The sequence below is a fragment of the Letharia columbiana genome (assembly GCF_014066305.1).
Source record: "Letharia columbiana isolate WasteWater2 chromosome Unknown Sc0000069_s0, whole genome shotgun sequence".
Taxonomy (NCBI): Eukaryota; Fungi; Ascomycota; class Lecanoromycetes; order Lecanorales; family Parmeliaceae; genus Letharia; species Letharia columbiana.
The window spans coordinates 129,564-155,954 of record NW_023501114.1 but is presented as its reverse complement, the minus strand read 5'-3'; the positions used below and the strand labels follow the sequence as shown (position 1 = coordinate 155,954).

Here is a 26,391-nt window from a genome sequence, read left to right as displayed (position 1 = left end):
CAAAGATTGTCGGCAAGGGTCTTTCTGCAAAATGGTAGCCCTACCAAATTTGACCAATTATCTCTATGCGCTAATGTTAGTATGCCAAGATTTCGAAGCCCAGTCATTCTCGTTATCCGATCATGGACGTTATCAATAATCAAGTCGACGATAAGCTACCGCTATCATTACCTCATTAAATCCTCTCATATCAGAAAGCTATTTTTTTTCAAACATACCCCAACAATGGCAAATTACCGAATCATACCCCATATTTGGGTGAAATTTGTTTGGGTTTTATGTAAAATCCATACTTTGGGGTATGAATTAGTAATTCGCCCAATCTTTCCCTCAGACCATCAAGACATACCACACCGATTTTGTCCTGCTCATGATGTTATAGGCAGGCCTCTCGTTCCAGAGGTTTACAATTATCAACGCGGACCTTGAGTGAAGGTCAGACGGAAAGGGGGGCAAGCGCTATTTATAGGCTGCATAGCGCTATACCAACGTTAGACTAGCGTCATTTGCCTTGAGAGGAAACAACCTCGGCACTGCTCTCACCATTCCTTCCAATCCTACGTCCACTCAGCACGCCTAAAATTCAGCTACGGGTAGATCTCCTGTATCGTCAAGCAACGCCCCAAAAGAATCCATGCCATATGTTTCAGCGACGCCTGTCCCACCGGACATTATCTGCCGAGGCTCGTCAAGCCTTCAGCCTTGTCTTTCTCCACTTTTTCTGCACTTCATCGAGCGCCCTCGAGTCTAGTTGTAAGATACTCCTGGGACCATAGAGTCGTCGCAGCCATTTTCACAGATCTCAACCGGCTTTGATGGCACGCTATGGAGCGTGCGTGAGCTCTACCCCTCTACACGTATATCACGCTCTTGGACAGATCTCTAGATCTATATGTTGCACCTCCAGAAAGGTCCGAAAGTCTGCCGGTCCACTATCCAGGGTGGCTTAGGGAATATTACGGTCCAACCTCGAAAAGTCTCTCAGCCCACCCTTTCTTGACCCACAAATCCGTAATCTGCTTGATTTTTGCATGGGCCCGCCAGTGACAGTCAGCTAGGACGGCAGCTCGCTGACTTGCAAGTTCGAGATTGCCAACTCAATTCCGACTTCCTCGTTGCTCTTCATCTCCTGTATGTCTCTACTGGCTTCAAGCTCTGCAGCTGGATGCATGTAACTGTCGAGTTCGCGTTCCCTATCGCTCCCGCCGTCAAGTCCTAGCGTCTTTGCGTTCGAAGTTTTGTCTCCGTGGAAGAGTGGCGCGTCTTTTGCGGCCAACTCGGGCTTTCCTTGAAATCCGGTATCCACATTCGTAGTGACCTTCCTTTTGCCCCTAAAAGCCAAGAAAACAACGAAAAGAAGGCCAACAATGCTGCCGACTACGACTCCAGCAATGCGCCCAGAAGTCAAGCCCCTAGTATCGGTACCAGCAACTAGCTTTCCGCTCGCCTCTGAGTTGGCCGGTGACTCGATGGCGACAACGCTTTCTTGAGCTCCGGGATCCCAGCTGCATTGAGAAATCGAGAAATTGCGGCGCTCGTAGTCGGCAATAATGTATCTAGAAACACGTCAGCATCTTGAATTTGCCAGGTCGATAAAACGCAGTGAACGGTTACGCTTCTTGAAGGAACGCTCTGCCAAGGGTATATTGGCTGTCGTTCGTGGCGCGCATGAGGGGAAAGTATCGAGTTGTATTGGTGACCAAAGGGTATTCTGCGATCAAATCAAAGGCCGCGTATGGCAATGAGATGCTGACTGAGTGTGTCGTGTTGCTAACTGAAAAGATCACCGTGGCATTCTGGGTCTGTAGAGAGTTGTGCAGAGTGTCGTTGACCAGATAAGCCTGAACATCGTTGTCCCACAGTATTCCGAAAGCATCCTCGAATTGCTGACATACATCTAACGGGAGGTAGAAATAGGGTATAGTGGAATCAATATACGCCTCTATGCTGTTGTTCAACAGATGGACAGTGTTGTTGCTGGTGGTCATGAGGATGCTCTCAACATTGACTGTAAGATCGCGCTCATCCACTTGATTGAAGGCAAACGTCACGTCATTCGTGACGAACCGTGATGAGTCATAGCCCCCCAACGTGAGGCTGCCCAGAACTGTGCCAGGGCGATACTGATTTCCTGCTGTATAACCCCAAGACAAGGACGGAATCATAGATCTGTCCTTAAGAGTCGCCATGTAGCTGGGTACAGGGTCATCGAACGTGGAGAAATTGGTCGACCGAGGATTCAGACCGAAGACGCCAAGATAGAATTCTTTTGTTGCGATACCTGCTATGGTTTGCTGTTGGAGGGAGGGTCCATTGCTACCTTGGTAACCAAGTACTATGGTATCGTAGCCATAATCTCCATTGCCGGAAAAGTCAAGGTTAGTCTCAAGCTCCAGCGTGAAGGTCCCATTGATGCTTGCATTGTTATAACTCCATGTACTGGACTGACTGGGTATGAACAAGCCGCCGCGCAACGTCGCGCAATCCGGAGGATCAGAAGCAACGCAACCCTGTGGGACGACGGCCCACGTTTGATAGCCAGCTGTCGAAATCAGAACCTTGACATCTTGGGCAGGGGAACCGATTTCAAGGTAAAAAGAAGACCAAGGACCGTCATTGCCGTCGAAATCTTGACTGGGAGGTATCACTATCGGTGCTGGAGCAGAGGAAGCCATCGGCGGTATTGGAGCAGAAGTCCTAGCTCTAGAAAAAGCGAATAAAAGTCGGACACTTCTAGAGGTACTCTCACCCAAAAAGGATCTGTAAAAGCATCGCGGACCGCGCAATTGCGTCGAAATATCGATCTCTTCTTATGTTTTGATTTAGGGGAACATAAGCTGACTGGTTTCTGCGGCCTTCTTTAGACGAAAGGGTTGTTTTTACTACGCGTCGCTGCAGGATGATCGATTGCATATGCAGGCAGCCTGGGATAGCATGACATTCCTGCTGAGAAATTCAGCCAATCGTGCCTTTTCCGTCTCAAGGGATTTTCCAGACGAAGAATGGCGACCTAGGCTTCCCAAGGGTCCCACTTTATCAACCAATAGCTTCCTCTTCTCCGACGGCGATCATCTCACGTGAGCCTGATTTCATCCGCTTCTGGCGTGGCTATGGCATTTGATGCATGAGCCGGTCCACGGAAAATTGGCTGCCAAGCGCAACTGCGGGTCTCCAGGAACAAGGACTCTCAGCCTCGTCCCAGCAGCCTTATGATATACAGGCAGGTTCTCTGTTTCGTGAAGGGAAAAAGTATCCTCAGACCGCCATTGACCGATCAACATGCCGACCGTCTCCTTCCACTTCGTTTACTGGGCGATTCTAGGCATAGTTGATGTTAGTGCTTTGTCTCTTCGAGGTAATTTGTTCTGAATAACCAAAAATGTCATGAGTTCGACCAGGCTGACTCAAGGCACAGCGTCGCCACTTGCATACAATGTCTCGTCCAATAGCGTCATGACACCATCCGGCGTCTTTCCTGGATATGGAAACTCTTTGAACAGCTCAAAGACGTCTCCGACTGCTATCAGCGCTTACAATTCTACCTTCAAGAATGAGACGTTGGTCACCACTGCTTTTTCTTCGAGCCTTTGCTGTTTCGTCGTCCAAGATACGATCGACGTGAGGTATTGGGCAGGTGAATCATTCTTGAATATATATTTTGGAGAACCATCTTCTGACCAAATGCAATCGAAGACTACGTCACTTACAATACGGTCTTTGCAACCCACGTTACGACTTTCATTACCTTCGCCACTCAGTACATAGACACGACTGTCACCACCAATATTTCTACAGTCGTAAGGATGTTCAATTACACTTCTAATGCAGAAAGTGTTGGGGCCCCGACAATCCCTAATCCATATAATGAAGTACTGGGCCCCTTGGTGACGCAAATTGGGCTCAACGGGTCTCTAGCCAGGACCTTTGGAGAAAACATGTAGGTAAGCCCCTTGCTGTGATATCATAGACCTCTTTGACCGCGCGCAAAGCATCTCCCCAACACAATATTACGTGTTCCCGAGTGTCAAGGTCATCAGTGTCCCAGCTATCGTAGACAAAGATGGCCGTGCAGCATGTGCTACAACGTCAACGTATCAGGCTACATGTCCAGCCCAGACGTACGCGAGTTGGAATTACAACGCCACCAGGCTGGATAACTACACCGAAAGTGCAGCAACAAAAAGTGCACTTTACATTACGGGCATCAATTCTAACGCAGAAAGATACTTCGACTCAGGTTCAAAGCAGGAAGCTCTTGACGTGATACACGTTTCATTTTCAAAACCTTTTATCTACGCTCCTCTCAGCGACCAGTTCCCGTCCAAGGTTCTCAACGAAAATCTGGGCTATGTCCCTCAGACTCTCATTGAGTGGATGGCCCGGAATTCCGACTATGTCTCAAAGTTTCCTGGCATCGCCTCTTGCTTACCAGGAGGACCTTCGGTCGATTTCTTCCTCTACTTTTGCCCCCTTCTAAATCCCGCTATGGGACCTATTTTTCTCGGACTTCAATTTTCAGAGCCACATTTAACCGTCTCGTCGACCGTCACCGTCGCTGGGGAAGGATGCTTCCATCCCGGTGCATGCCCCACTCCAGCAGCACCAGGTGCCACGGCCGTTGCTGCGACGCCAGAAGTCACTCCTGAAGCTGAGCGACCGCCGAAAGCTGGAGCATCCAGCACTGCGCATGGTCAAGACAGTAAGTCCAATTTGTGTCATCTTCAGTAAGAGATTCACGGCAACTAATGATGCTTCTAGCATCTTTCGCCGCTGACCCCAAAAACCCTTCGCCTCCACAAGCTCCAAGTCAACCTCTGCCAGCGCCAGTAGAAACTCCAAGCAGCACGCCAGTCATCTCTCCGGAAACCCAAGCGGTCAACCCTCCTCCAAGCCTTCAACCTAAGGTTCCAAGCCTTTCGCCACCTGGGGAGGCTAATCAACCACTGTCAATGCCAACAGGTTCTTCTGAAAATCCCTTGTTGAACTCTCCAGAAGATGTTCACGGGGCAAACCCTCCGCCAGCCAACCCAGCCAAGCCTCCTTCAAATTTTCAAGGTTTAGGCGCTATCATAGCTGGCGCCATTGGCATCACTTCCACTTCTCTACCGGAGATCCAGGGTGTCCAACCATATCCAATGCCCACACCAACACTAATCTACAGTATCTCAATCGCTGCCTCCGCCTCAGCTGTAGTAGTTAATGGCGTCACGTCCGTCTTACCGGCTGGTGGACCCGAGGGGCTAATTGTCGCTGGAATCACATCAGTTGCCGTGGGCTCGCAGCAGATCTCCCAGAACGCTGCTTCTCAGTATGTGGTAGCAGGCCAAACGCTCATACCTGGAGCACGACCAATCAACGTACAGGGTACCGAAGTGTCCCTTGCGCCTTCCGCGAGTGCAATCGTCATCGCTGGTAGCACGATTGTGCTAAGCTCTACCAGCGCGCCAGCATTCACGGTGGGAGGTGAAGTTATTTCCGCCAATAGTGCATCAAAATACGTAGTAGGCGGCCAAACACTTACGCCAGGAGCTCCAGCGGTCACAATTTCAGGAACACGCATCAGCCTCGCTCCAAGCGGGACCCAGGTTGTCGTCGGTAGTAGCACGATTGGACTCGGATCCACCTTCACACTACCACCTGCATTGACAGTTGGCTCTCAAACCTATACCGCAGACAGCAAGTCCGAATACACGATCGCTGGACAAATACTCACTCCAGGAGGTCCAGCAGTCACGGTCTCGGGGACGCGACTCAGCCTCGCTCCGGGCGCGACGCAGCTTGTCTTGGGAAGCAGCACCATAGATCTTACACCCGCCAATACCCCTCCTCCATTGACATTCGGCTCTCGAACCTTCACCGCGAACAGTGCATCCGACTACATCATTGACGGTCAAACCCTAATACCAGGTGCTCCAGCTATAACAGTATCCGGCACCCCCATCAGTCTCGCTCCAACCCCCTCTCAAGCAGTCATCGGAAGCAACACCATCACACTTTCCCCCGCCTCCACGCCCCCCGTTGACATTCGGCTCTCGAACCTTCACCGCGAACAGTGCATCCGACTACATCATAGACGGCCAGACCCTCATCCCCGGCGCCCCCGCCCTCACAATCTCCAACACCCCGATCAGCCTAGCCCCGACGCCCTCGAGCAGTGGTCATAGGCGGCAGCACCGAGCTTCTCCGCCCCGTCCTCACACCTCCTCCCCCGTTAACATTCAACTCCCAAACCATCACCGCCAACAGCGCCTCCGACTACATCATAGACAACCAAACCCTCATCCCCGGCGCCCCCGCCCTCACAATCTCCCACACCCCAATCAGCCTAGCCCCCGACGCCTCCGCAGTGGTCATAGGCGGCCGCACCGAGCTCCTCCGCCCCGGCCCCACGCTCCCACCCATCATCATCGGCTCTCGAACCTTCACCGCCGACGACGCGGGCGCATACGTCATCGGCGGCCAGACGGTGACGCCCGGCGCATCCGGCGTCGTCGTACCCGGGTCCTTGCTCGTCCCTGCCGCGGCATCATCATCGTCCGTGTTTACGATAGCGGGGCAAGTCTTCACGGCATACCCGACCGCGTTCTCCATCGACGGGACTACCATCTCGGCTGGCGGTCCTGGCGTTGTGGTCTCCGGGACCCCGGTCCGCTTGCGAGCGTCGGGCGTTTTGGACATTGGTAATAGCACTGTTAGGCTGTCTTTGGCCAGTCCTAGCGTTGAGGTTGGAGGGTCTGCGTTTGCTGGGAAGGCGGATCGGGGTTCGTTGAGTCTGCTGTATTCGATGTCGGCTTTGGTGCTTGGTTTGTTGATCGTCGTGGTGTTTTGAGGGGGTTCAGACTTGGAGGGTGTATTTATGATAGATGGATGGATGGAAAAAAGGCGTTGATGTGGTAGTTTTGTCACTGTGAGCTGTAATGTTGTGGGTGGAGGAAATGATGGTTGTTATTATAGAAAGAGACGGATTGTCAGGTTGACGGAATTCACCCTTACTCACCAAATGCATCTGCTCCGTGCAAAAACATCCCAGCAAAGATATCAAGAAATTTCCATTTTTCCTCCCGCGCACAACTCTCATTCCTTCCCCCAAAGCACTGGGGGTACCACCAGATAGCTAGATATCAACGGCCGCATACCATGCCATGCCTTGCCTTGCCTTCCCAACGTCTCAGCTGGCAAGTAACAATAGCAAGTCCCCCCACGAAACACCCACCTCCGAAGCGCAAGCATCTGCCAAACCCTCCCTACTCTACCCCCACCCTACGCATTCCCACAGTGTACAACCAACTCCAACAGCGCCCAATCCCACCCCAATCATGCATCCGCAATCCAAAGCCTGTGTTTTCTCAGCGACGAGCCGCTTATCCCTTTACCATCACTGTCGCTGTATCTGTCGAAGAGCGTGTTGGAGAGGAAGAGAGGGCGACTGATGGATGGAATGATGGTTTATCTGGGGCTGCGGGGTGGAGTGGCGGTGTCAGTGGTATTGTGTTGTGCAGTGGAGTGGATGTACCAAGGATGGACGGGTGGGCGGGCCTTCGACGATTGGCGTTTGGGGGGTTGTAATTTCTTTTCATATTTTTTGAAAAATGGGCGTGTGGCGAAGATAAAGATTTCTGGTGTACGGGGGTAGACTGCTAAAGAAACAGGTTTCCAAGTCACAGGCTGTTGGACCGATGTGACAAGTTTTCAGCTCGAGGATCAGGCAACGCGGGGACGCGAAGGAATGATACGCCGAGAATGCAATTGTGCATGGTGTGGATTTCAGGGCTCAGGTTGTTGGTTACTATCATTTATCTGTTCGATCCAGTGTTGCAAGATCGAAGGCCCGAGGGTCTCAAGGATGGGGATAGGAAAAAAGGTTCAAGGCTCAACTTGTCGACAGCCAATCACCGCTTGGTTCACGGCACATGATGTGCTTTGGTGTTGGGAGTGTGGGAGGGAGATGTGAGAAAGTGTAGTGGAGATGAAGGGAAGAGGCGAGAGAAAGTACGCCCTAGCTAGCAAGAATATTCGCAAGTTTCAGCGATCTCCTAGGGCTTCACGGAGAGAGAGTGAAGTCGGACATGCGGCCGGGTAGATGAGGCAGGATGAGGTAGGAGGATAGCAGCAGAGTCACAAGCATAGGCAGCAAGGTCCAACTCATGTTGAATAGGCTAAGTCAACAGGAAAAATCGTGGGGCAGTATTTTACATTTGTAAGCAATAGTGCCATCTCATTTCAGCTCTTGCAAGAGGAAATTCTAGCAGTCCAGCGCATCTGAGATTTTCATGTCGTTTCCTGAAGCAACCAGAAACCAACAAAAAATGCTCATCCAAGAGCATGGTAGTTGAAGCATAAGCATGAGTATGAGCCGAACAAAGGTTCGAAAGGATGTGACGCCAATGGAAGCACCAGCAGTATGCAGAAACCCTGAGGGAATCGACGCCGATGTGAGGGCCTGACGTAGTGCAGTGGGTAGGTGAAGCTGTCAAGTAGTGATGATCGTTGAAGTAGAAGACTCAGATGACGCGGTAAGCATCGTAGATGACTGCGGTAGATGTCAGCTCCCAACACCGTAGCATTTGATGGTACATACCTTCAGTGCCGCGACGGATTCCACTCCCAATCCACATGCCGGTGTTCAAGTGCAAGTACCTCGAGTCACCAGTCTCCATGTGGATGTAGAGTCTGAAAGAGTAGGTCTTGGGGTCGACTTCATCTGCCTGAGCCGGATCATCCAGCTTCTCCAAGGTCTCCCTAGGCCCGACACGCCATCCTTCATTTCTAACCGAGATGTATGCAGGAGGGTGGTCATGGGTTTGAAGGAGGTAGCTAGAGTCGAGGTGGGTGGAGAGGTCGGGTGCGACGAGTTGTTTGTCTTGTCCGCCTGGCTGCAGTGAAGCCGTCAGCATAGCTAGGTGATGAGCACAACACCAGACTTACCACAACCGTGCCTTTCCCCCAACGACCATTCCAGTGACCGGAGATGTAGCCAACCCAGTTCCGTTGTCCCCAAATGCCCGGTCCAACACTGATCTTCGGGTTCAGCTGGACACTCATCTGGAAATCGCGCTCGAGAACAGGTTTGGGGATGGGAAAGGAGCGCGAGGCAGAGGAGTCGCCTTGGAAGCCGATCATGGTGTCGTGATCACGCTTCTTCGGTTTGGCGGAGGGAGTGACGGTAGGAGTGCCGTTGATGGATTCGTGGAGGATTGGGTTGTCAGGATTATGCTCTTTCATAGCACTAAGATAATTGGGACACTCGAGCAAATGTTGACGCTGACGGGAGGTATTTTTTGCGCGAACAGATTGGCAGTAGATGCATTGTGCGGAGAGACACTGTGTATGGTTTGATGAGCATGCGTATGAGTATGAGGATGAGGGAGAGGATGAGGATGAGGATGAGTACTATTGTGTCGGGTATTGATGGGAGCAAGGATGGTTTGGTATGGGTGGTATAGATGGTAACATACCTTGTCAGATTCTTTTGCGCGGAACTCGACATAGGCAGCATGGACATCACCGTCACCTATTCTCCCCATTCTCATTGACGGTTGCGAAAGTGGTTGGTCCGTTTTGTATGTATGGATCTCGTATTGCGCGATGTGCGAGAGGGTGAATGATACGATTGTTATTTGCTTAGCGGGTGTAGTTCAAGTGCTGAGTGATGAGGTTATGATACGGGGGCTGGGGGGGCTGGCCGGGAAAAGTGGGGAAAGAGCGAGGTAATGAATCCGATTTTTTTCGTTCCGCTTACGTAAGATTCGTTGGACCCCTTTTCCATGATACCTTACCGCTTTTGAAAACAGAAGTACCTTGTACCGATCCTTCCCCCTTTTTGGTCTTGCATGCATTGTATACTTCGCCAACTGTGAAGGGCTGAATGCTGAAGCTATCTACCTAGATCAATCATCTCTGGTTCGAGACTTGGTGCCATATTAGTATGCCCTTAGATTTCTGCATCAATCTCCACCGAGCCAGTCTCCGCCAAATCTCGTACTATATTCTCAGCTACCGTGTGCACGCAACAGAAACAAACGTGAAACTCTAAGAAGTTTCCTGTTGTTTCAATTCATGAGGTGCATGTCTGCTAGTCCAGGATTCTCGGACGATCCACAAGCCTTGGTCTCACCGAAAAAACTGATAGGCTCTGCAATCCTTGTCAACGGGCAACTACAGGTCCGTCAATTTCCGTGATAAAAATTGCAGAAGGCAATGACCACTGTATCCACACTGTTGGTCTCACCTCTAGAGATTCGGCATCACATCTACTCCTTCACCTGAGAGACTTCTATTCGCCTCCGATATACGCAAACCGATGCGAAGCGTCATCCTCTTCTTCCGCTGATTAAACAAGGAAGCCTCCGAGTACTACTATGCAGGACCACTTCCCAACTCTGGCTAAAGCATGGTCTCGCGGAATGTGCTGTAGTTCAAGACGGTGCACAAAAGGCACTCAAAAGAGTCCAGACCCTTCGGCTTTTGGTGTGCCGAAAGCAGTACCCCAAGGACTATAGTGGTGACCTCGACAACAGTCAGCCTGTGATTGCAATGAGGGTTTTGGCCAGTAAGAGCAGCTTGGATGGTTCCTAGGTCATTAGAGAAGATAGTGAGTGGCCTACAGTCGTCTGGTGCGGTTACTTGATGACTCTCATGGGAAATCGAGCCGCTGAGTTGAGAGAAATCGAGTAAAGGATGTGAGGGACGAGAGACAAAGAGATCCCCGGGCATTAAATCCAGCGTACGTAGACGCCTACAGAACCGTGATCAGCTGAATGATCATAAATGGTAATGAGGTGGAGGTACTCGGAGAACTATGAACTTTCATCGCCTCGTATTGTGGAAAAAAGAAAACCCGAGAAGATAGAAGATACATGGTTAGGGCCTTTGCCTCCGTGATTTGAGTTCAGCGGCATTACGTAACTGTGGTTGTCAGGTGCTTGTGGGATGCAGGTTGGAGCTGTGAGTAGCTGACTCTCAGTTGCCTGCTAAGAAAGCGGATCCAGAACAGACCTGACACAATTCAGAGTCAAACCACACTCTCGCGGGTAGCGGTCAGGAGCAGGTTCGATGTTTTCAGCAAGGAGTGAATACCAATGCTGCAGCATTTAGAATTATCGATATGGTTGGAGAAGAAACAGTAGACGGCGGCAGTTGAAAAAATCCTTGGCCCATCAAGGGGCTAATCCCCTGAACAGATTAGGGTGAGCGCCGCCTTATTGGCGAGCAAATGAGTGACGGAAAGTGGTATGCGGTGAACGAGCCACAGGGCAGTGCACGGTACGGTTCTAGTGGTGATCAACGCCCCTTAGATACATTGACCCACGAAATATTACGAAGCTCGGTATATCCTTACCTCAGGTACGACTGCGGGCGCCGAAGGCCTCATTGGTTTTTCTTCTAGGTATTTGAACTCCTACGCCGGCCGGAAACAAAAGTACTTCGCAAGCAAGGCTGAGCTATGCATTCTACGTTGCCGTTGCCTTGTAACACCACCGCATTACATTCTGGAGTATAGGGTTCCTGGAATTACTGCACCTTCTTCCGTAGCTCCCACACGCAATATGCGAGATTCATCGCGGTTGGCCCATTTAGTACACCTTGCATACCAATACGCTCAAAGATTTTGAGGCATTGCCAACTTATAGTATGACTTAGGTGCCTAACGTTATCAGATATACTATTTATACACATCTGATGGCTGAGTGTGTAGGTGGTTGCAGTGTTTGTGCGATTCAAAACTAATTACCGCTCTAATGTGTAAGCGAGGTATCTATTGCGTTGCCGCGAGTCATATGGCCCTAGAGGATGTTTAATGATGCTCCTTCATTTCGTCTATGTGGTTCCTTCTTTCGCAGCATTTTCGAGTCCTCGGTCATGCATTCCCCACTATAGGTGTTGAATTCACTATATGAACGGCAATCGAGCCTGCGACGTCGTCAAGCTCTTGTTGCCGTCATATAGAAGCGTTTATTTCTTCCCCTTCGCCATCATTGGGTTCCACGCATCCCAATGCACTGACATTACTAGTTGGAGGAAACCTTTGCGTTCTACTCTTTCCATTTCTCTCGCCTTGTTAATCATATGCCGAAGAGTCCCGGACACTCCGCTTTAGCTTCACGAACTCCGCGGAGAGAATTACAAAGTCTTTCTTTAGATCTAGTATCAGAGCGTTCAGCGACAGCCCTCAGTATGCAAGCTTACCGACAATCCTAAACTTCGACCGATACATACAGCCTGGGACCTTCAGAGGCAGATAAAGTCCCAGATCATCCGGGAAAAGTCTGTATTAGGGTTAGATCACAAGAAATGTTTCGGTGCTACTAAAACCGTGGGAAACTTGGCGGCTAAGGAGTGGTGGTCCTAGACTTGGAGAGATAGACGGACTGTATGCATCTAAAGAATGGTGTGTACTCGCCGTCGCTAACCTAAGTCTCGTGCATCGCTGTTCCCAAGCTTCAATCTCGCGCCGAAATGGATCCCTCAACTTGTTTCTCCAATTCGACGATCAATGACCTTATATGCCCCACAATTAGTATCGCTATTACTCCTAGTGCTGACGATACAAACTACGCTTTTCCCTGTGCTATTCGAGCAGCAAAGTTCAGTCTTCACAGGCAGAGCTCTCAACATGAACATCCCTCTGCACATGAATCTCGAATACTTTTGTCCCTACAAAACTTTCTGCTTTCGACGTAGATTGAACGCCGTTCTGGTTCCTCCTCCAATCCTCCATTGAGATTATCGAGTCCAACTCCTCTCTCCCAGCGCGATTCCTAGACCTTGACTTCCACATGTGCTTCACTCGCATAAACATAGGAATACTACCACATTTCAAAGACCTACTTCTGATTTCCCTGCCGCATAATTTCTTCATCGAATCGCGAAACTTGCTAAAGACAGGTTTTAAGACCGGTAGGCAAGCGTTGAGGACGCCGAGGATCGCTTCGAGACACTTCAGGAATGCGAGTGTCGGTGTGGTTTTATTAACATAATCGTTACCCACTGGGCTGACCGTGGTTGTCCTTTGAAGCCGATCGGCTGTAATCGCGCAGGTTCTGATGTAGCAAGGCGATCAATACATAGAGTACAGCATATGAAGACGATTTTTTGGGCAAAGAAGGAGCAGAGCTTACAGAATACCCAGCCCAAACATCCCACTTAATGTTGCCTTCTTACTCACCGCCATCTGCAAGCCCCGCAGTACAGGCGTCGGCAGAATCACCAACGTGATATCCAAGAGAAGATTGATACTTGCGTTGAAGAGATCAATTATTTATTTGATTATCACAATAACTGCATCTTATCCTACTATCCCATCAACAAGAGACGGGAATGCAGAGAAGACACTGATCGATAATGCTACTGATGAAGAAGGCGCCGTTGAGGGTTAGAACGGCGTAGCAGGTAAGGCGGAATGGTCGCGCGGGGAATATCCGGATGTAGAGAAGGATGATGGAGGAGCGGATGAGGGTTACGGCGATTGCCCAGAGGATATGTGATATGAAGAAAAGCTGTGTGCTGTCAGTCTTGATTTGTTGTACTAGGGAGAAGAACAAGTCCCTCAGAGACCAACGAGTAAGCTGCTTGGTAGTTTCCGGCGTCTATTTCTTGGACGTGTGGGTCGTTTGCTGACCAATACATTTTCAGCGTAAGAGACGAAGGACTACCATAAATGTCCACGATAACCTCAGCCAGTGCAAAGACCTCACAGAAATTAGAAAGTGAGCAGCACGAGGGTGCAGAGATCTCATACTAGCCCAAGCACGATAAGGTAATCGTTCAGCTCCAGGCGAATTTTTCGAATCCTCCTCGCCCAGAACCTCAGAGCAACTGTCAAGGTTGCGATGATGGAGGAAACAAGTAGGAGAACGTAGCCCGAGGAAGAGAAATAGCTCGACATGCTGAAGCGTCTAGAGCCGGACTCAATCTGGTGATGGTCAATAGGTTGTGTGGATGAGAGTGCTAGCAGAGACTTTAGATTGCGAGGAAAGAAGAGTAGTATGAATCAAAGGTTTTTTTTCCACCGATGTAGCACAACATCTCTATAGAAAAGGGGGAACGATGAGGTTGATAGGATAGGGTAGGGTATATGAAGTTACCAAGGGGTAGCACCTGACCCTACATCATTGCTCCGAATGGCCCTATCAACATAACCACAGCGGTACGAGAGCAAGGCTGTACTTTGCAGCACCAGCATATCATAAAGAGGTGGGCAGCGACTCTATGGGCTGCATCAGCGCAGGTGAATTCCAAGTATTCATGGAATCCGGGCTGAAACGCGACAGAGTTCCTCTGCATGTTTGGCTGCTTCGCCACACGGCGCAAGCATTGCTGTGTGAGGCAAGATAACAGGAGGTAAGCAAAAATTTGAAACGGAGGCAATGACCTAGGGCACTGTGGTAGCATAACACATGCAGGAGGCGACCATTTAGATACTCAGCATCATCTCCACGTGATGCATTCTGCCGTTCGCTTCATCCGCAGTGCACGCGTCAGAACGCCCGAACAATCTGCTCTTGACCGACTCTAGCAGATTCCCAAATATGGACTGCACTTCGCCTATTCCTTCGTCCCATCAGTCTTTTCGGGCTTATCGAAAGGAGTATCGAAGGATTCGAACCGGACTTTGCATCTAAATGTGGCTGGCTCGCTTGCAGCGGAGCCGTGACTTTGCCGAAAGCTGACATGCAGTGTGACGGTACGGCGCGTGTGAGGGCGGAGTGGATTCGCGAGGGACGGTGCGAAACGAGTTGCTTTCCTTGTCCCCGATTCGCCCCAAAGCCTTATACATTTACTTTCGTTGTCTTAGCTCCTTCACTAAACGCCTCAATAGGGAGCTTGCAGATACTTCGATTGCTCTGCACTTCTCATTCTCACATCGGCTGGCAACTCAACACGTGCTTTTTTCGATACTTCCGAAATTGAACAACATGCAACAAGAACACACATCCCACGGCAGCTGGTATCACAACAACAATGATGCCATTATCATTTCTGATGGTACTCCTGTAGATGACGAGGGTGTTCTCGATGAAGATGTTGCAGTGGATGGTAGTGGTGTTTCTTGACGTAGTGGAAGCGATCGAAGAGTCTTTACTTACAATACCGGAGACCGCAGTGGCCGCTAGTGTTCTATTCGTGTCTAAGCTCCAAATGTTGCTGCCCACGTTGCCGTCAAATGCAGTCAGATTGACCGACAAGGCATTGGGTCCACCACCTCCAATAATGTCAGCACTGCACACAACGCCAAGATCTTGCATGGACCTACACGAGTCGGGTTCGTATCCAGTGCAACTCGAGCGATAATCAGCGTGGGCAACCTGGCTGCTCGGTGCTGGAAGCAAATCACCATAGCAGCAATGCGATCCCTGCGATGTTCCCATCACCGGGTTGTTGAGATTGACGCATTGTTGTACGCAGGGGTCAGAAAACGCACCAAAAAGAAGCGAAAGGAAAACTTCAAGAAAGGCCAATATTATGATGCGATCGCTGCGACGAGGCTGCAAGAACCAGGCGCTCCGAGCATTCGATTAATTAGGTAACTACGTGGCTAACTCATTTGATCCGATTTCCACCACCACCACGAGGAGCGTCAGGCGGGATTGGGAAGTTCCGCCTACGCATGGCACACCTACGTCCGAGGGTTTTCAAACTTTTGCTTGGTGATCGACAACGTGGTAAGTACCTACTCCTTTTGTATCACGGCAATTTACCCGATACTCTTCGAACCGACGAGATCCGACACCCAACTCCACAGTCTGGTGGTCCGATATTTGCAATTCGGCAAGTCGCATACCACAAAAACCGGTATCACTACTTGCCCATGTCTTCGACATCTAGAGCTCTCTGCCTCTTAATCTAAAACATGGTGGGGTTGTGACATTTTCAGGGCAGGTATGAACCGGAAGCCTTTGGGATTCGCTCAGGGACTCAATGCCGCCTGGAGCTGCAAGCAAGCATAGGCTCGAAAGACTCAATAAATGATTGATTGACCCATTGACCGATTCGAGCGCTTTATACATGGAGTTATCTTATATTCAATCCTACTCTGGGAAGCTGTCACCACTCAAGATCGAAGATGTCACGTTCAAGTGCCAGCGCCATGCCAAACTTTCGAGTGCCAGATCTTCTGAGCTTGAGAGCAAGCCTCAGCGATAGATACTTCCGATCCACGATCTTGATCCTAAGGATGTCCTGATTGCTCAACCCTGCTGGTATATGCTCAGCTCACGTTTTTCCCCTCCACTGCGTATGACGGCTGTTCCTGAGGACAAAGGCTTTGCCTCAGTTTCTCGGACGCGCCAAACTAAGGACCAAAACTGCACTATACCTTCTTTGTCTCACTTTCACAATACTCGTATGAGTCAATCCCAAGGTTTGGAAGGGCTTCGTATGGACTCCAATGTGCTCCTCGAAGTATGCCACTTTGGGACCAGCTTTCACTACAAGCACTGAGGAGTTGAGTTCGCTTCTTTTCTCGCTTCTCCACTACGACATTACCTTAAACTAACTCATTCGAACTCTAGAAGTCAAGCAAAAAATTATGCTGTTCTAACTGCGCCGATGTTGAGAGCTCATACTGAGAAACCTCTTATCTTGACCGATGAACAACTCATCCCGGGAGTTTGAGGGTTTACTGATCGATCCTCATATCGGTATCGCGGAATTTGGCGGTGAGGGTGAGACCGTAATAGCACGGATACCCTTACATGCCCAGAGCGTCCTAAGTGCAAGGTCGGGCTAATTACCGAATCACAAGTAATGGTAAACTACTGAATCATACCCCTAGGGTATGATTCAGTCATTAGGGGTATGATTCGGTAAGGATTCATAGTTTTGGGGTATGAATTAGTAATTAGCCCTGCAAGGTCAGCAGTCTAGAAAGCGTACAATCGTTTGGGGATGTCATACGCGCTGTTCCGTTGTTCAAGTACGCAGCATTCCCAGACTCAGAACTCCCATTGGCACTACGCGCCTGCATTTTCGCAGGTCCTGGTTGAAGCTCATGAAGAGCTCGGGGTGTCTCTCTTGCATCATTGGAACTCTCGACATCGTCTGAGAAGCTGGGTTTTAGAGGCTCGGCTCTAATGGAGCTATGACACGGAAGTTTCGTCTGAAGAGAAACCTGGTCAAATCCCGTTCCGAATCGATAGAAATATACGGTGGTAGGAAGAGAAAGAATAGATCAAGAGCGCTAGCCTTTGTCGAAGCATTTCCTGCTCCCACTCTTGATGGAACCCTTGGCAATTCCCTAGAGCTGAACGCTGAAATCCTGATGCCCTTAGTGCTGATCCTGGCTGCGTTGTGAAATCACATGCCATCCTGTAAAAGGTCCGAAGGATACCTGCATAACACGCAGACAGACTCTAGTGGCTTGGCATAGACTTTCATCTTTTGGCAGAGACTTCTCTCTGTAGTCACGCGACTGTGTTTCACTGGCATCCCACCCTACGAAACTCGCACCCTACGAAACTCGTAGGCTGTAGCTCCCACATTCGAGCTCTCCAATCTTTATAGCTTACCCACCACCTATTCGCCAGTAGTTTCAACGTACTGCGACACCTCTCACTCGCACCATGACGCTCAAATCGGTCCTCATCACGGGCTGTAGTGCAGGGGGCATTGGTTTTGCCTTGGTCGAAGCGTTCCAGAAGCGCAATCTTCATGTCTTTGCAACCGCGCGCGATCCATCTAAGATGTCACAACTAGACAAGATACCCAATGTGACGCTCCTCTCGCTTGATCCTACTTCACCAGCCAGTGTACAGACCGCCGTTGAAACTGTGCGCGCTCAGACTGGGGGAACGCTCGACTACCTGGTGAACAATGCCGGCCAGACGACCATCATGCCAACGTTGGACTTCGACATTGAGACTGCAAAGGAGATGTATGACATTAACGTCTGGGGCATGGTCCGCGTCACGCAGGAATTTGCGCCGCTGCTCGTAGCCGCCAAAGGTACCCTTGTGAGCATAAGCTCTATATCTACCAGCGTGATCACGCCTTGGATGGGTGAGTTCCCAAAGCCCTCAGGTCTGTCGTCCGCCCCTTAACCAGTGGAACAGGCGTCTACGCAGGGTCCAAGGCTGCCATGACCGCAATCACAGAGGCTCTTCGTCTTGAGCTGGCGCCTTTGGGCGTTGCGGTTGTGACGGTCAATACTGGACTTGTCAAAACGAATGGCCTTGCCAACGGCACCAACTTCAAACTTCCGCCTAATTCGATGTATAAGAGTATTGAAAAAGATATAGCGGGTCGAGCGAGGGGCGAGGACGGAACGCCACGGATGGAGCCTTCGGTCTACGCCGAGAAAGTTGTGGCCGACATTATGGGAGGGGCCAGGGGGCAGATTTGGAGAGGCGGATATGCTTCGATAGTGCGCTTCGCATTGTCTAAGCTCCCGGTGTTGGTAACTGTCAGTTAAGCTGAATTGCGCTGTACTGAAATGCGTACACTAACGTTGTGACCAGGATTGGGTGTTCATACAAAAGACTGGGTTGGACGTTATGAAGACTTAGTTGTCCCATTTAGGCAAAATAAACATCACATGTCCAAATAGGGCCCACATAGGATGTGAATAAGTGGTTGGGCGTTCTCACGTTGGGGATAGCAAGCCTGGACAGGCCCAAATAGAGGCATGGAATGGCATATTCTCGTACCCCAGCGTAAAAGAAAATGCCATGCCTATGGCATAGACCTTGAAGTGAAATGATTATGTACAGGCGTGGGTGTGTGGGACAAAAGTATGCAATGGCTCTGAAAGAGACGAAATCGAATGAAGAGCCATTGACAATTGCAAAACAGGTGACTACATAGCTCGTAGTGGACACCCGTCTCCTACCCCTTACAGGGTACCTGGCAAGGGCCTAAAACAGCGGTAATATCATGAGACCCATTAACCTCCAGTCCCACTGTGACCATCAGGTGTTTTGAAACACTCACGGCCTCCTGTCACGATTCGAGCTGGATTGGGGCTACGAACTCGAGTTCGGCGTATCTTGACTGGGTTTTTGATCTTCTGAGACCTCAGTGACGCTGATAGTATTGGCGAAAACCCTGCGGAAAATTTCAATACCTTCGAAAAGCGACAGTCCCAAAACTCGTGATCAACTCATTTCGAATGATCCTCACCTCGTAGCTCCCGTCCGCGAGAAAGTCTTCCTCTTTCTTCTACCGGCATCTAATGTATGTCATCCTCCCCTTGCAACTCGTACCTGATTTCTATGGTTTCCATCTCATGTCTCCGTTGCTCATCAACAAATTCCACATTCTGCTGAAAACACGATTGAGGACTTTCCCCTTCGCCGCCCGTCCTATCAACGCCTTGATGTACTGTGGCAACTTTGTCTTTCCTTCGCCGCCGTCTCCGAATGGTACAAAACAAAGCCAGACCTATGGGGACGAGTAGGACCAGGACGGCGATTCCAGCGGCGAGGCCGACGACAAGTTTACTCATCTCTCGCGTGCTTACAGACGAACTCTGTGTATGTTGCGACGGTGGTAAGGTTGCCGTTGTAGCTAGAGGCTGCGACGGTAACCCCGACCGCGAAGATGACGATGAAGACGGCGTAGCCGTAGGTCGAAACGGTACTGCTGATCGTGGGAAAGATGACAAAGATAGTGTGTGCGATGAATTTAATGTCTGGAAGACCGGAATTGCCGCAGCGCCGAGTGAAATGACAACGGGTGGCACTTTCATGGAACACGACGGAAAGTCTAGGTTAGAGACGAATGATGTTTCCGCCGCCGGCAGCCAATAAATCTGGTCAAGACCAGAGGGTGTGGGGACGAAGAAGGTCTTCGATAAACGGATTTCGGTTGAGCTCGTTGTGCACCCTGTGTCGTTCGAATATGCAGAGAAAGACGTATATCCTACGAAATCATACCCAATCGTAGTAAACGGCCTACTGCACAAGCAGATCAGTTGAAATAGATTAACTTGGGGGTGCAAGTGACGCTTACCCAGCGCCAAAGCCCTCAAAGGAGATAGGAGGGTGATCAGGAGGTCCTTGGACAATGGTGTCGCCGTTCGAGTAAGCACAATCAGGGTACATTGGCTCTATTATACACCCACCGCATAGTCCGAAGGTGCTGTTCATGCTGATCCAAGGTTAGTCTCAATTAGGATAGACGGCTACGCGAGGCGACTGCGACATACATCGGCTATTAGCTTGTGCATAGTCCGAACGAACCTGTGATATAGACCACGCCAAGCACGATTCAAACGGAACAGAGCATTACTTACACATGCTAGACAGAACAATTGCGAACAGTTACGAAGACTAGCTGGGATTTTTGGAAAAGAAGCATAAATGGGTAGAAAACAGCGGGACATCTAAGCACTTTACTCTACTGATCTGCACTCAACGCATGCACTGCGCCTGCGACGCGGCTTCCAGAGCAAAATGTCGGGGCTCAGATGTTATAGAAGTGAATAGACTGCGAAATCCTCCAAGCGCATAGATTTAGCTGCACTGTGCCTTCATTGTGCCAAATCTGTAATTGGGTTCATCGATGTAAAATCTTATCCGGATATCGTTTGGTTTCATGTGCTGTTTGGTTTCATGTGCTATTTGGTTATGCATGGCTGCGCCGCAAGGAGCAGAAGGCTCCGGTACGGCGCGGGCCATGAAGGGAGGTGGTTCTGCGAAGAACATATAAGACACAGGGAAATTTCATGAAGGCTCGCAGCATCCTTCCGTTCAACTATACTGCTGCGGAACTTCTAGCTCTCCCGAATGCTCTTCGCCCCTGAGCTCTTGCAAGCTGTGTATTCTAGGTTCTCTGCCATGGAAGCACTCAAGGCTGGGAAACATGTTTCACTCGAAAAGCCTTCAGAATTCAACGCTTCAGAGACGCGTAGTCTTCTCCATAATCCGCTTGTAGCGAAAGGTGAAACTCTTCTCTGCAAGCGGTAATCTCATTGGACGCCGTCCACATCCGATTCCGTCCTGCGTGGCAGAAATTTCTCTCCTTTATAGACTCATCAAAATCGTTGAAGCGACATCTACACACCACTTTCCCAAGGGTCTTATGCCCAGCGATGTTCCAATATGATCTATGTGGGGGTTGCTTGATGAATGGGCTAATTACTAATTCATACCCCGAGACTATGAATCCTTACCGAATCATACCCCAAATTTTAATATAGGGGTATAATTCAGTAATTAGGGGTATGATTCGGTAAGGATTCATAGTTTCGGGGTATGATTCGGTAATTAGCCCCTTGATGGATTCTGGGTTCTACAACGTGCAAATGCCACGGCAAGTCTTGGGCACTGAGCCTGTCGAGTGCCTCGCAGTTAGTGTGAGACGTATGCCGAACGGATTAGATCAGAACACTGACCAGGCGTTCGGTGTCAGCTGGATATTCCCAAATGGCGGCATTGGGAGCATTGTCTCAGATTTGGCCGCAACAGGAGGCCATTTTCTCCCTTGGCTAACGAGCGGTCTGCCGTCAATCAAGGCTCCAATGTGCTCAGTCAAAGATCGTGAAAAGACTATCCGATGTCCAACATTGGAAGAGATGGAGACGATTACTACGAAAATTGTCATTATTTGGGACGCCCTTCTCGCATCGATATGGCATTGAATTGATATTATAGAAGATCATATTCTTCGGCATACGAAAGGTAGTCGTGTTGAAAAATAGTGGACCAAAAACACATATTTCAAGCAATACGATTCCGATTTTGGTGATGCTTCCTGGAGCACGTACCGGCATCAACTCGACCAGTTCGTGAACAGGGTGCAAGGGAGACACGCTTCCCGAGTATGGATCGATAATGAGGATTTTATCAGGCCAATCGAGATGATGGATGGAGCCTACGAAAAACCTGGGCTGTTTCTGAAACCATCCAGTTCTTACGCGGCCTAAGTGGTGGCTGGGAGGAAAATTCTTCTTGCCTATTGTATCATTTGGATGAAAAGATCGGCTCTACATGCGAGTACCGACGTCCAACTACATCTAAAAGACAACCTACTGCCAACTTCAACATCTATAGCCTATATATACGCACCAAATAAAAATGCAGACTAGCTCCTATATCCAGATGCTCACTTATGCCGATTGATCAGTCCCCTCTACGTAAGATCTTTTCTCATACAGGTAGGCTTTCTGCGCTTCCTCATGAGCACTCTTGTACTCTCCAAGGCATCTGGAATGTCGCCCAAACCCAGTTCCCCCTCAAACATCATTCTCAGAACGGAAACCATGTCCTTGGATTAGCTTCACAAGGGAAACATACACAACTACCGTTCCACCCCAGCAAAAAAACTGGCAGCGTGATTCGTAGGCCTCACGTTTGCAACACTAAAAAGTAGGCCACTTATAACCAAGAAGCCTATACAACCGCCACCGGTCGACGGTAGGTACTACAACACACTATTACACACCCTTTAATATCCAACACAACGACCATCTCAACTACGCGCGCGCGGTGCCGACGCCTCGGACTCCGATTAGCTCGAGAAAGCAGTGTCCGAATGCCTCTGTGTCGCGGAACAAGGTCACCCGACGCCGTCTCCGAGCGACAGGAGTGAAATTTCGAAAGCAACATGAGATTTCGAGTGCACATCGACGAGACTCCATCGACTCAGCGAACGTCAGAGCCCAGATACTAGATCAGGAGCTCGTTGGAAGCGTCTGCGAAGGTGATTTCACGCACCATATCTTGCGTGAACGACCGTTATTGGTGCCTATGAAGCCACAAGCCTGTCCAACAGTCGAGTGTTTTGCGAATTGGGTCCTGAATTCTCTGGGTGTCGAAGACTCCTGTTTGGGAGAGAAGCACTTGACGTCTTAGAACGAAACACTATGAACACGAGAACACTGGTCCGCAAGCTTTCAAAATTGGTGTATTGCTAACGGTGGTGCAGATTGGTGTAGAATGGTGGAAAGAAAGTCGCGCCGAAGGAAACATAGATACTTGAGTAGATCGTTAATCCGGAAGCTCATATCTCCTCTCCAAGTTCCGAGAAATTTTTCTCACAACTTCTTCTCTCTTATTGAAGTGGCATATCCCAAGTTATATCATGCTTCACTGGCATCAATTTTGTGCTGTCGCCGTTACAACATCGATGTCTAACATTTGTTGCTGCCTCAACATGAAATGGCTTCGACTTGGGTTGACATGCGTAGAGTCTGTAACGGGATCTTCAACCGGAGCGGCAAGACCCTGAGCGTTTTCCACTTTGTTCTTCGCTCCTACTGGAGACCCAAGCTCTTGAGCGGACTCTAACACCATGGGCTCATTTCCTGACCGTATCGGAGACTCAAGCTCATGCGGACGTTCCACTCTGATGGACTCGTTTCTTTCTTGGGCTGGAGACTCGAGTTCTTGAGCATTCTCACATCCCATCACCTTATGCCTTCCTTGAAGAGGCATCTCCCAGCTCACATGACTCCCCTCTGGCATCTCATGTATGCCTGGTCTTCCCTGCAAAGGCAGGACCAGACTATCCGTCTCGTCAGGCATCTGATAGATCTCATCCTTACCATCCAATTCATGTACGAGGTGCTCGCCATGTAACTCATGCCTTCTTCTCTGCTCATCTTCCAGCTCTGCCTTTGGCTGGAGGTAAGGTAGTGAGTCGCGTTTTGGTTTCGTGATATCGACCCTAGTCCGGAGAGGTCGTGATGGCTTTCGACGCATAAGCCTATGGATTCCAAGCACAATTGTCACGATAAGTACTTCGATTGGAAGGACACCAATGGCTATGATGACCTGAGCAAGGATGCCCACTTCGGAACCGGAATTAGTGGAGCTTGCCGCGGCTGCTAACGCTTGTGACGATACTGCTGCGGCTAGTTTTTGTGACAATGCTGCGGATGATAAGCTTGCGGATGCAGATGCTCCCACGGATGCTGCTGCTGCTGATCGACCATCCGCTTCGCTTAGAGGTGTCGCTTGTGACGCTGGTGGTGCTGTTGGAGCTGCACCGAATGATTTCGCCGACGAAATGCTCGTGGGAGTTGTAGAATTTGGATTCACTGTCATAGATAAGTTGGAATGCGCCCAAATTGATAATGCAAATACTGTGGTCAAAGCTTACCGGCTCCCAGAGCTGATACCGACCGAACAAAGCAAAAGCCCAAGCCCGGGATGACACAAGCGATCAGTAGGGTCATCTTCCAATACATCGAGAAATCCGAATGGTCTTAAGACCATGCCCAACAGATTCTTTCCTCCAGTCTACGGAGCCATTCTGTGACTCTGGAAGGTATATGTGGAGAGAAGACCGTTGCGGCAAAAATGTTTTTCCCAGACCAAGCATGATGGGTAGTAGCGCTAGTCAATAAGTCGGTTGCTACTGACGAAAGGGGATGTGCTTGCGAGAGCTAGTGCCTCCGGTTTAAGTTGATTCCAATCGCATGGCTTGCTGACTACCTTTCCCTGTGCCAACATTTTGTTGCAGTGTGCGCCCTGCTTTTAACCCCACTTGGTGTCACGGCATGGAGGTCTATAAGCGAGTATCGTTGGCTCGCTTGAATCTGCAGGCGTGCATTATGCGCACGGCGCGGGCGAGCATGCGATTGGTGTCGATGATCCGAAAACCCTTTCTAGACATAAGAATGCGTCATAGAGCAACGGTACCATCCATGTTCTTGCCAGTCTTAGGATACTCCTAATAAAGTTCGAATTTGTGTTGCCCTGCCTCATTCTTATTAGACATCGATCGCGGGAAGATCATCGACGGCGGAAGCAGCACGAAGGCACTCACATTTCCTTCAAACGGTCATTGCCATTCAACTCGTGTCTGACGGGCAAATATCGCATCCCTGATCCCCTCTCCTCTTGCATCTCCGTTACACGATCATTGTTTTCCACTTTTCAATCGATGTCTCCGGCTCTCTGCCGGATCGGTCGTGCCACTACCACAGAACCGCGACAGACCACTCCAGAGAAGTCGTCAAACTTTTTACGTGTGAACGCGTCCCGTGTCTGCGATCAAAGAATGAAAAGGCTGAGCGTAGCTCCAGCTCGTATGTTGTACTAACTGAAAAAGGGCTGAGATCCCACATACCTAATACTCGCGGTGCTGCAAACGCGATCCCCCTTGATGACTTCGTACATAATCACCTCGGGCTCCCACTTGCGGCCTCAACTTTACCGAGGACTTCGAGTTCTCTCGAATGTTCCGCGCCTCTCAACTCGTGTACCTCGTCACACGATGCTGACCTCGTTTCTGTGTTTGCGGCGCCTGGCATCTCGAATATGCAGTCTTTTCCTTCCATCTCATACGTATCTCCTCCTGCATCTAGTTCGTGTTTTCTTCGTTCTTCATCTTCTAGTTCCGCTTTCTGGTCCAGGTAAAGTTGCATATTCGATGTCATTGCTGGATGGTTCGTGGACGCTGCCAGGCTTCGCTTCTTCCGGTATCGACGGATGATGATGAAGCAAAGGAGGAGTATCATCAGTCCAGCACTTGGCACTACGACAGAAAGGATGATGATTTGCGTAGAGTGGACATGTTGCGAGAGTACTGCGGTCTTCGCCGACGTCACCGACGGTAATGTAGTTGCTGAGGTCTCTGCCGCAGTTGCCGAGATGAGTGTCGTCGCTGAGGTTGATGCTATGAACATTCCTTGGTATGTTGGTAATGATTGACCTGGCGTCAAGGCAGCAATACATCCCTTGTAACCTAATGTGGCATAGAAAGAGGAGTATGCGTCATTCACGAAGCTGCTGTAGTTCTCAGTTTCAACAGTCAAGGGAACGGGGAAAATTTGTGCATCGACCAATGGGACCGGTGAGCTAGTATATGTAAGGCAGTTCCCTGTCACTGAGGAGGTCGAGGTGACAGAGTATGCTGTAAAAATGAGAGAAGCTTGCAAGAATGCTTGTCTGTGATTGTATATCTCAGTTGCAGATAACGGAATCGGAGCTTCGCACTTACGCATATGCGGGGTTATAGTCAGTAAAAGAAGTGCTGCTCGTTGTATCTATTAGCCGCAATATAGCAGTGTCAGGGTTTCATGCTTACGCAACTCCAGGTTCATAGGGGTTAAAATAACTCCAAGAAGTGCCGCGCGAGGTAACCACATCTGCGTTCACATTGTAGCCTGTGCATGTTGGTGCTGCACTACAAGTACTGCAAGAGTCTCGTTGACAAAATGAGCAGTCGAGAGTTTCATTACGCTGATCGACACCCACCTGACGTTGATTGACCCGAGCACAATCTTCGGACCAAGAAGATGATGAGCAGTTTCTTCAGATACAGAACCATGGCGAGAACCAGATGAAAATACAGTGCACAAAAGAGAAGGAAAATCAAGTTCGAGGAGGAAGTGGCTCGGATGCCTCATAAGAATATGCATGAAGACGTAGGACAGTGCTGCTAAGATAGCAGGGTAGCAATCTGGCATGCGTGGTAGTAAGCTGCGCCTGGAAGAAAAAGACCATT

At 49.8% G+C, this 26,391-nt stretch overlaps 8 protein-coding genes across 8 annotated transcripts; 3 read left to right on the top strand and 5 right to left on the bottom strand.

Moving 5' to 3' along the window:
• Positions 1 to 1,054: 1,054 nt before the first annotated feature.
• On the bottom strand, positions 1,055 to 2,675 carry HO173_011872 (uncharacterized protein; the record flags this gene model as incomplete). Its single annotated transcript, XM_037313748.1, has 2 exons — positions 1,055 to 1,556; positions 1,615 to 2,675. The coding sequence occupies 2 exons, from the start codon at positions 2,673 to 2,675 to the stop codon at positions 1,055 to 1,057; spliced, it is 1,563 nt and encodes a 520-aa protein (XP_037159384.1).
• Positions 2,676 to 3,279: 604 nt separating this feature from the next.
• Positions 3,280 to 6,829, top strand: HO173_011871 (uncharacterized protein; the record flags this gene model as incomplete). The annotated part of the gene is made up of 6 exons (XM_037313747.1): positions 3,280 to 3,355; positions 3,416 to 3,634; positions 3,694 to 3,937; positions 3,990 to 4,699; positions 4,759 to 6,157; positions 6,247 to 6,829. The coding sequence occupies 6 exons, from the start codon at positions 3,280 to 3,282 to the stop codon at positions 6,827 to 6,829; spliced, it is 3,231 nt and encodes a 1,076-aa protein (XP_037159383.1).
• A 1,672-nt stretch (positions 6,830 to 8,501) lies between these two features.
• Positions 8,502 to 9,530, bottom strand: HO173_011870 (uncharacterized protein; the record flags this gene model as incomplete). The annotated part of the gene is made up of 4 exons (XM_037313746.1): positions 8,502 to 8,530; positions 8,579 to 8,873; positions 8,926 to 9,321; positions 9,456 to 9,530. The coding sequence occupies 4 exons, from the start codon at positions 9,528 to 9,530 to the stop codon at positions 8,502 to 8,504; spliced, it is 795 nt and encodes a 264-aa protein (XP_037159382.1).
• A 3,926-nt stretch (positions 9,531 to 13,456) lies between these two features.
• Positions 13,457 to 13,885, bottom strand: HO173_011869 (uncharacterized protein; the record flags this gene model as incomplete). Its single annotated transcript, XM_037313745.1, has 3 exons — positions 13,457 to 13,496; positions 13,559 to 13,689; positions 13,739 to 13,885. 3 exons carry the CDS (start codon positions 13,883 to 13,885, stop codon positions 13,457 to 13,459), a joined length of 318 nt encoding a protein of 105 aa, XP_037159381.1.
• Positions 13,886 to 17,561: 3,676 nt separating this feature from the next.
• HO173_011868 (uncharacterized protein) lies at positions 17,562 to 18,503 on the top strand (the record flags this gene model as incomplete). The annotated part of the gene is made up of 3 exons (XM_037313744.1): positions 17,562 to 17,997; positions 18,051 to 18,400; positions 18,456 to 18,503. The coding sequence occupies 3 exons, from the start codon at positions 17,562 to 17,564 to the stop codon at positions 18,501 to 18,503; spliced, it is 834 nt and encodes a 277-aa protein (XP_037159380.1).
• Positions 18,504 to 21,214: 2,711 nt separating this feature from the next.
• Positions 21,215 to 21,577, top strand: HO173_011867 (uncharacterized protein; the record flags this gene model as incomplete). The annotated part of the gene is made up of 1 exon (XM_037313743.1): positions 21,215 to 21,577. One exon carries the CDS (start codon positions 21,215 to 21,217, stop codon positions 21,575 to 21,577), a length of 363 nt encoding a protein of 120 aa, XP_037159379.1.
• A 1,456-nt stretch (positions 21,578 to 23,033) lies between these two features.
• HO173_011866 (uncharacterized protein) lies at positions 23,034 to 24,115 on the bottom strand (the record flags this gene model as incomplete). Its single annotated transcript, XM_037313742.1, has 2 exons — positions 23,034 to 23,977; positions 24,040 to 24,115. 2 exons carry the CDS (start codon positions 24,113 to 24,115, stop codon positions 23,034 to 23,036), a joined length of 1,020 nt encoding a protein of 339 aa, XP_037159378.1.
• A 948-nt stretch (positions 24,116 to 25,063) lies between these two features.
• Positions 25,064 to 26,214, bottom strand: HO173_011865 (uncharacterized protein; the record flags this gene model as incomplete). The annotated part of the gene is made up of 4 exons (XM_037313741.1): positions 25,064 to 25,832; positions 25,885 to 25,917; positions 25,972 to 26,089; positions 26,142 to 26,214. 4 exons carry the CDS (start codon positions 26,212 to 26,214, stop codon positions 25,064 to 25,066), a joined length of 993 nt encoding a protein of 330 aa, XP_037159377.1.
• Between the last annotated feature and the right edge of the window lie 177 nt (positions 26,215 to 26,391).